The 8,735-nt window shown below is 43.5% G+C and overlaps 2 protein-coding genes across 2 annotated transcripts in view; one reads left to right on the top strand and one right to left on the bottom strand.

Moving 5' to 3' along the window:
• Positions 1-1,666: 1,666 nt before the first annotated feature.
• On the bottom strand, positions 1,667-3,894 carry GNG5 (G protein subunit gamma 5). The gene is made up of 3 exons (XM_077333194.1): positions 3,558-3,894; positions 2,413-2,554; positions 1,667-1,903 (listed from the first exon to the last, which is right to left on the bottom strand). Exons 1-2 carry the CDS (start codon positions 3,636-3,638, stop codon positions 2,429-2,431), a joined length of 207 nt encoding a protein of 68 aa, XP_077189309.1. The 5' UTR covers positions 3,639-3,894; the 3' UTR covers positions 1,667-1,903; positions 2,413-2,428.
• Positions 3,895-6,148: 2,254 nt separating this feature from the next.
• The window catches only part of SPATA1 (spermatogenesis associated 1), a 29,701-nt gene continuing 27,114 nt past the window's right edge, over positions 6,149-8,735 (top strand). Inside the window, exon 1 of the mRNA XM_077333159.1 lies at positions 6,149-6,617. Within this exon, the coding sequence (XP_077189274.1) occupies positions 6,582-6,617 (36 nt within the window). The 5' untranslated portion in view covers positions 6,149-6,581. The remainder of the gene's footprint in view (positions 6,618-8,735) is intronic.

Raw genomic sequence — 8,735 nt, 5'->3', positions numbered from 1 at the left:
CCTTAGCATCCTATTATTTACAGACAGATGGCAGAAGATCGTACTATATTTTTCAGTAGTAACCAACTCCATTACCTGCTAGGAATATCTCAGAAATGGGCTTAAGAATTCTCAGAAATGGCACAACAGTTTACAATCATTTAACACAATTTCCACTAGAATTGTGTTTACACATGTTGTAATTGAGATGCTTATCAAAATAAGTTGGATAAAAAGCCTTGAAGTGAGTTTCCCCCCTTTCCCAGACAGACCTCAGAGGGGGAGGGGATTTTATTGAAAGAGCATTTTAAGAGAATCCACGCAATAGTTTTACTGTCTGTCTCCTTCAATTGTTTGAGAGCTCTTGCATCTGTTACTCTTAATAAAAGGGTAAGAGGGTGCTGGGAGCTTGGGAAACATCACCTACCCACCAATCACCCACCCATCCTTGATTGGCTATCCATCCAATGAGCGGCTAGTGAGAAGCGATGTTCTGCCCCTGGATGCATCTCCCCCCCCCAACTTCTTCCATATGGAAAAAGGTCCAGCCAGGGCTGCATGGGAAGGAGCAGAAGTCCCCATCAGCACTTCTCCCCCCTCCCAATTAAAAGGCTTGCCGAGACCAGTGGAGGCCTCAGCAAGCCTTCTGGGGGAGGGGGGGGGGAACGGACTGTCCCCAGCACTTACCCCTGCCCTGAAAAGGCTTGCTGCAGCCTCCACAGGCCTGGGGGTGGTGGTGGTGGGGAGCGGACTGCCCCCCCAGAGTTTCCACCCACCCTAAAAAGGCCTACAGCGACCTCTGCAGGCTGTGGGGGGGGAAGCAGACTGCCCCAACACTCCCCCCCCCGAAAAGGCCTGCGGATACTTAGGCATACCTTTTGGAGACGGGGGAGGCCCTGGCTGGCCTGCCTTGGGGAGGGGGGGGGGCTAGAACCTGTTGTATTGTCAGATACAACCGGTTTTGTTGCTAGCTTGATATAAGCAGTCAGAAAAGCCAAACATAAGTAAATTTTATGAAATGTAGAATTATTTGTACAAGGAATACAAGCATGGAGGATTTCAGTTTATTCAATCCAGCTTTTGATTCTACATGAAAAACTGCACCACTATGGTTGATGTACTTAATGAGTAAAAATTAGCTAGTAATTCCATTTTTTACAGCTTAAAAGCAAAATATTCTCAGTAAACAATAAGGGTACGTCAGCAGTTATACAAAATTAAGTGTATTTGAATACTACTTTTACAAGAAGTCAGGACAATGCCTAGCTGCTCTGTTGGCGGTTGCTGTGATCAGATTATGGGGTAGAGTTGGATCCAGCTTTGTTCTCATACCAGTGAAATGAGTATTTTTGCAAATACCGATTTGTCAAACTGTTTCTAGGTTGTAGTGGTTAAGAGCAGCAAACTCTAATCTGGCGAACAGGGTTTGATTTCCCCATTCCTCCACATGCAGCCTTCTAGGTGGGCTTGGGGTAGTCACTGTTCTTTTAGAGCTCTCAGCCCCAAGTACTTCACAGGGTGTCTGCTGAAAGAAGAGGAAGGGAAAGGTGTTTGTAAGCTGCTTTGGGACTCCTTTAAGTAGTGAAACCACCCTTTCTAAAGTTCTTGAAATGAGCTGGATCCTTATGGGAAAACTAACTGGAATGGGAAACCACATCTTAACCACATTACAAGTTTTCTACCAAAATTCAAAATCATTAATTTTTATTGCTGAATACAAAACTCTTTTCCTTGTGCTACAGAAGTTATTCCAGCTAACACATAGTTTGTTCATAGAGGTAGATTGAAGTAGGTTTGACAATAGATAACAGTATTACTAGAACTAAGTTGGCACGTTAAGGTGAAATTCCAGTACAGGTTCCAATCCACTCTCCTTTGTTTCCATATTCACCATACACACAGATATGAAAAGCTGTTAGAGGATCTGGAAAAAACAGACAACAGCAACTGCTGATTACAAGTGTCATTTTCCTTGAGAATATATTGTACATAAGAATTTTACCAGAGTTTATATGCTACATTAATTGGTTTGGGATATTTATGTTTATAATTAAAAACCAAATCTCTGCGATAGGCATTGTTCTTTCAGATTCAAAGAAGTTAAGTGACATTACTGCTATAAACCTTTATTAATCTTAACTTTGCAAGTTTGTATAAATACAGGTCAGCACTGACAGAAAATTCTTAATATCTACATGTTAAATTGTCACAAATAGTCTATGAATTAATGATATTTGCTTCTCTAATTTATAAGCAAAGTTAAAATCAGCTAAGTTAAAATTATATCAAGATAATCTTATCAAATTGCAGGATAAGAATCTTATCAAATTGCATAGGGTACGAAAGCTTTATAAGCTGCTCATTTCACAGGAGAAAGGATTGTTGAGGAAAACTTAAATCATGCAATGTAGGTTTAAAAAAGAAAAAACTTACATTGAATAGCACCCAGTTAGAGAAAGGAACAAACTTTTGGAGGCCTAAATGGATTTGTACTTGAAGACACTCCTGTTAGTAGGGGATCGTGATGTGCATTCTGCAGACAGAACTGCTTTAAGTCAGTTGCCGCTTGGGAAACCTACAACAGAAAGAATCCACATTCCTAGTTAGTCAGTTTGACTGGATGGTACAACAGACCCAGTAGTGCTATGGAAGCTTGTGATGTGACCTTCCACCAGTCACACACTTGCAACCTAACCTGCCTCACAGGGTTTTTGTGAGGATAAAATGGAGGAAAGTCACGCTGGGTCCCTAGTGGGGAGAAAGGTGGGATATAAACAAATTTAAGACTAATCGGAAACATCTTCCTGGTGCTCTACGAGAGGACATCAGGTTCACAATTTTAAGGGAGGTATATTTCTGGGACAGAATGGTATTTCTACATGTACAATTGTTCCGTATTCTAGCAGAGAACAGAAAACTGGCCCAGCCGCCTTTATCAACCCAGCTTTAACGGTCTTGCTTATTCACGTCTGACATACTTCCCTATTCGTGCACAGGGCGGACTCCCAAACTGGGTGGCAAGAGCTCTCTTTTCTGTATTCTCCCTCCCTGGCTTTGTCCTCAGCATCAGAAAGAGTGCAACCCAACCCGTATTACCATTTGAAAAGGGAGACAGAATAGGGGGAGCCCAGGAAGGAGGGATGCCAGCCTTCAGGTGGGCCCTGCGGATCCCTGCAGATACAGCGCCGCTCCAGACTACCGCGACCAGACCTCCTGGAGAAAATGAGTGCTTTGGAGGGTGGATCCTGGTATTGTACCCTGCTGAGGTCCCTCCCCAGGCTTCCCCCCCCCAAAAAAAAAATATTCGGGAGTTGGCATCCCTCCCCCCATCCCCTGCTGGCGGTCAGAGGGGACCTGGTTACCCTACCAGGGTGCGTCCATTTGGGATGGGCGCACAACCGCTCCGCAGACACTTCGCACATGCTCGAAGATATTCCGTCGTTCTCCACTTGTTCAAAGCACCATGCCGCTCCTGCCACCCTCGCGGAGAAGCCAACGTAGCTGCTCCCCCGAGGCGGCGTCATGGCGTCCCAGAGGCCCAGGGCCGCCACCTCTTCCGCTCGCCCGCCCGCCCTCACCTTCACGCGGCTCACGCTGGCCTCGAGGCGCAGCTGCTGCACCACTTTCTTCATGGCCACAACGCTGGAGGAGCCGGACATGGTCTCGTTGTCGGGGAGGGCTGCTGCCGACAGGCCAACAGCGGCGCCGGACTGAGAAGGCAGGCTTCCCGTAAACTTTCTTTCCGCTAAGTTTCCGGCGCTTTGCAAAGTCTCCTGTGGGCGCCTGCGCAACGAGCTTCCCCGTCATTTCGGGGCGGAGGGAGAGCGGGAGAGTTTCTCGTCCCGTTGCCTATCGGGGAAAGGTGGAGGCCCCCCCTCTGCAGGGGGGCGGCTGTCCCCTCCAGGAATTCCCATCGAAAGTTGGCGGAGAGGTGGTTGCTCTGGAAACGCTTCTCTAACACTGACGAAATAGCCTCTCCTGTCGTCTCCCGCCCCGTTCAGAGAGAGCGAGAGAGAGAAACCTGGGGAGTTGCCAATTTGCAGTTTATTCTTCAGGCTTAAGTGCGCTCCTCTCCTTCCACGCCAAGAAACAATAACCGGCTCCTTCGTTTTGTATCTTGGGTTTTGCCATATGTTCCAGCACTGGTGTTGGGGTTTCATTGAAAGTGGTAGCAAATGACGTCCGTGCCTGCATTCTTGTCACTACTCTCTTCATTTTGGTTTACTGCCATCCGGCTTAATCCTAAACATGTTTACCCGGGACTAAGTTCAATTTAGTTCAGTGAGACTTTTTTTTTAAAGTAACCACCGCAACGTGTTAAGCTTGCTTTTGAATAGGAGTCTCTGGTAGGAGCCGCCGCCTTTCTTTGTTCATATGCATTGAATAGGAGCCTGGTGCGTCGAATGTAAAGTGAATTGTCCTCTGTTACAGAACAAGTTTATTCATACCTTGACTAAACATTGTTGGTCTTAAAGGTGCCACTGGACTCCAAACTTGTTCTGCTGCTTCAAACCAACATGGCTACCCACTTGAATCTGGCCACTGTTACAGTTCTGTTTGCTGGGCTGCTGTTTAAGGCACTAGAATAGAATAGAAATACACAAGAATATAAAATAATGACAGCTCTTATGTCTTGTAATTATGAGATACAGCCATAAATCTGTCATACTGAATCAATGAAATTGTACCCAGTGATGCAGGGCATGAAGCAGAATAGTAGCCAGCTTCAGAATTTAGTTTATATATTTATTTAAGGGTGGAATCCAGTAACCTAGGGGCAGTGGCCAGGAAACAGCCTGAAGAGGTGGCACGATATGGCTATATTGATCAATTTAAAATGTACAGACTATTTTTCAACTGGTGTGTTTAAAGTGGAAGAAAGAGTATGAACTTTTGTTTGGAAAGGAATCAAACAGCAAAACCTGAAAAGGTAGTAAAGCGTTTAGGGTTCTGATCTTCACATTCATTGGACTCTCCCCCCCCCACACACACACACACACACACACACACACACAAACACAAATAATTTTTTTTTTTTGTGGTGGGAACCAGTACTTGACATGGCCAACATGAAGGATATCTTGTACTATGCCCATGATACACGCCTTGGCGAACCTGAACTGGGTGGAAAGGCAGTATAAACTGTTTTAAATAAATAAAAATGAATAAAACAACCAGTGCATGTATTTTCCTTTCCCAAAGCTATGGAAGCATTGCATACATCAGAAATACTTTGTGTTCATTTGTACATAAAATCACCTGGTTTGTCCTATTTTGTATATGTGATATCATTAACCTGCAAGGTACAGTTTTTGTACTGTGAATTAGGAGGTGGAGTGGGGGCGGCTTCAGCCCCAATTCTCATCATTGCAAAAGAAGGTCTCAGAGTGTCAAAGCATATTGCAAATATGATCTACAAACCACTGGAGTTAGTGTAAGTGTAAGTTAATTTAGGGCAGCCTTTCTCAAGTATTTTACCACTGAGAAACCCCTCAAACATTCTTCAGGCTTTGAGAAGCTCCAAAAGTGACAATGGTGCAGAATATGATTGAGAAACATAGCTTTGTACATGCCCATCTGGGGCTCCTCTCCTTTCCCACCCCCTCCAGGCCCATCATTGGACATTTGGGGGGGGAGGGGGAGCAGGTCACATAACCATATATGGTCACCTCACTCAACAAATGCTTTAATACATTTTAAACATATATTTAAAATGTAACTTCCATCCATTCAGGAAACTCTTCCAGGGCTGTCAAGAAACCCCAGGGTTTCACAAAACTCTGGCTGAGAAAGCCTGGTTTATGGTGGTCAGATGTCCTCTTTTTTGTGTGTCCATCCCCTTTGGGGGGTGTCCTATTTGGGGGTTGGAAGTTTAGGAATATTCCTAGCTAGTAACAGTTCTCACATCGTAAATTCTAGGGGTATTCAAAATGAGATTTGTCATAGTGCTCATTTGTTTGAAGTGGTCAGTTGGGAAATATAACCTCTTTTTTGCTTTCCAAAATATGGTTACCCCACGTTAGTTTCAAGTGTGTTTGAATAATAGGTGGCATTTATCTCTGTGGAATTTATATGCTAGGTCTGTATCAGTTTCTTTTAATGTTTAAATTCATCCCAGTAAAGTATTGGAATAGCCATTCACAGAAAATCCCTACTAGGATTCCAGGTGTATGTTGTACCTTAGATCAAATTATATTTCATAGGTTATACTTTTTAAATCCCATGTGAAGATTACTGCCCTGTGGTAAAATTGGCATGTATAAAACTTTTCTTTGATTACTAAAGCAATTCTCAGTTACATTGTCCAGATTACATACTTCACTTGGTTACTTAGGTGATATTTACTTGTATAGAGGGAGTGTTCACATCAAAGGGTGGATCAGCCAACATTTGAAGTCTTTCAGGCTAGCTAGAAACAAAGGATATCCTAAACTTTTATTTTCGAAATACAACCACCAGAACACAGAAATATTATGAAATGAATAAAACACTGCGTCTGAAGCACAAGGTTTATCCTTATATTAAAAATGCTTGGCTAAAAAAGTAGGATTTTTAAGAAGTCATTCAGAGTCCATTGTGAGTCAGAAAGGACATCAAGGAACATGCCACCCAGTCGGATCAAACCTCCCACACCAGAGGTAAGAAATAATTGCAGAAAATGGATGTCATTATACAATTGAATACCTTGCAATATTTTCTGTTGTTGACTGATAGTGCTTACTATATAAAGAGAATCTTTAATTTTTTCTCCAAATGCTCTTATATTTTATTGTCTGCAGCAGAGTTAATATATTCAAAGGTTTTATTGTAATATATTTATATTTATGTGGATCAATATAGATATGCTGCCAACCAGGATCTCTCTCCACCAGGATCAGCACAACGGAAGCTGAAATCTCATTCCAGTTCTTTGTCTATCACATTTAACCATAGGAAGAGGTTATAGTTCCTTACTTTGAGTCTGCTGAGTTATAGTTCCTTACTCTGATACCTTTGCAACAGCTTCTAGCTAGTCACATAAGTGCTTCCATTATTTCAATGCTTAGCAACACAAGATTTTTTAATTATCTCTCCTAAAGTTAGTTTCAGATTATATACAGACTGTTATTCCTTTGGAACAATGGGAAGAGTTTCTTTTTCTTGCCGTGACATTAATTCAGCATTGGGAATTTAACTGAATAAATATAAGTGGGGGCCTGTTATATAGAACGAATCTATTTTCTCTTTTATCCATTGCACACATTTTCCTTGTAAGTGAAACAGATAAGGCCAGAAGTTGTAGGCAATCTAATTTAGAGGGAAGTGAGTATAATTGGAAAACAAAACAAGTGTTATCCTACAAAACTGTCCTACTTCTTTCATCAGTGAAGGGAAGAGAAAAGAGAAGAAAATGTTACATTCTTTCTTCTCCTCAGGGTAGTCCCCTTAGGGTTGCCAACCTCCAGGTGTCACCTGGAGATCTCTGGCTATAATAATCAATCTCAGATTATCAAGATCAGTGTCCCTGGAGAAAATGGCTGCATTGGAGGGTGGACTGTTTGGCATTATGCCCAGCTGAAGTCCCTTTCCTCTTCAAACTCCAGCCTCCTCGGGCTCCACCTCCAAATCTCCAGGTATTTTCCAACCGAAAGCTCGCAGCCCTAGCCCTTACCTACCCACATGGCTATTGGTCCACAACCTTGGGGGCCTTTTCGCACAGGGATCTTTGTTGCAAATTGTTTGCGGAATGAAAAATCGCCATTTAAAATAGTGGAATTCGTCGTTATGCATACCTGCCTTTGTAGTGGAATCAGTTGCGTTTCCCACAGGCTTCCGGTCTCGGCAGAAATCGCTAGAAAGGAAGCGCTATTGCCAAGCTCGTCCCGCCCCTGGCCGTCAAGCAGCCAATGGGCAGCCGTTAGCATGCTCCCAAACAGCCCCTTTCCCTTTAAGAAAGGTTTTTTAAAAAAAAAAACGACCCATAGCAACGAATCTAGGTAGATTCGTTGCTACGGAGAGACCCATCCAGCTGCCTAATGTGAGCTGTCGTTTGTTTGTATGATCGTTTGCACGCTGCCTCGAGTGATAAAAAAAAAATCCCCCCCCCCTCTCACGGGCACGATTTTCGGCTGAATTTATTTGTAAAAAATAAAGGGACTTTATTTCAGCAAACGGGCTTTTCAGTGGTTTGTGCTTAGTGACTAAAGGTGAAGGACTGAAGCCAGGGAAGCCTCTAAACAGAAAGAGGCTCACCGGTGCGTTTATCCCCGCTCGCTCGGAGAAAAAAAAATGGCGATCGCTTCGCCGGAAGTTTGGAGGAGAGAGCCAGGGGGAGGGACTTTGAAGAACCAGCAACAATGGTAACGCACAGATCTTTAGCGCTACTGTTGCAGATTGGTTGCAGGAGTGTATCGCTATCCGGAGGGTGAATCCACTTTTCTGGATTCCCCTGAAAGCGCCACAACGAAGCGCTTTTTGCTGATTGGTTTCAGGATTGTTGCAGATTGTCTACGACGTCGTGGGTTATGGCAAATTAGTAGCGTTTCCAAATAGCAACCATTCTGCTACTTTGAAGCCGTGCGAAATGGCCCTGGGAATCAACTTTTAGTGTTGGAAAGGAGTGTGGGGAGGAACAGAACAAAAGAAAGCAACCACATATGTGGATCAGTACCTTCTGCTGGTGACAACTAGACATCAGTCCAGAATTTACCAGTAATCCAATAAAAGCAATAAAAGAAATAAGATTGCTTGCTGCCTGTCTGAATGGACTAAGCTGC

Source organism: Paroedura picta, chromosome 4 (assembly GCF_049243985.1).
Source record: "Paroedura picta isolate Pp20150507F chromosome 4, Ppicta_v3.0, whole genome shotgun sequence".
NCBI classification, from domain to species: Eukaryota; Metazoa; Chordata; class Lepidosauria; order Squamata; family Gekkonidae; genus Paroedura; species Paroedura picta.
This window is presented reverse-complemented; position numbering and strand designations above follow the sequence as displayed.

Bases quoted from the DNA above. Each gene is read 5' to 3' on its own strand.
- GNG5 (XM_077333194.1), bottom strand. From the start codon at position 3,638: ATGTCCGGCTCCTCCAGCGTTGTGGCCATGAAGAAAGTGGTGCAGCAG. The intron at 2,555-3,557 runs GTGAGGGCGGGC...TTTCTGTTGTAG, and splicing joins CCAGCGTGAGCCGCGTGAAG to GTTTCCCAAGCGGCAACTGA.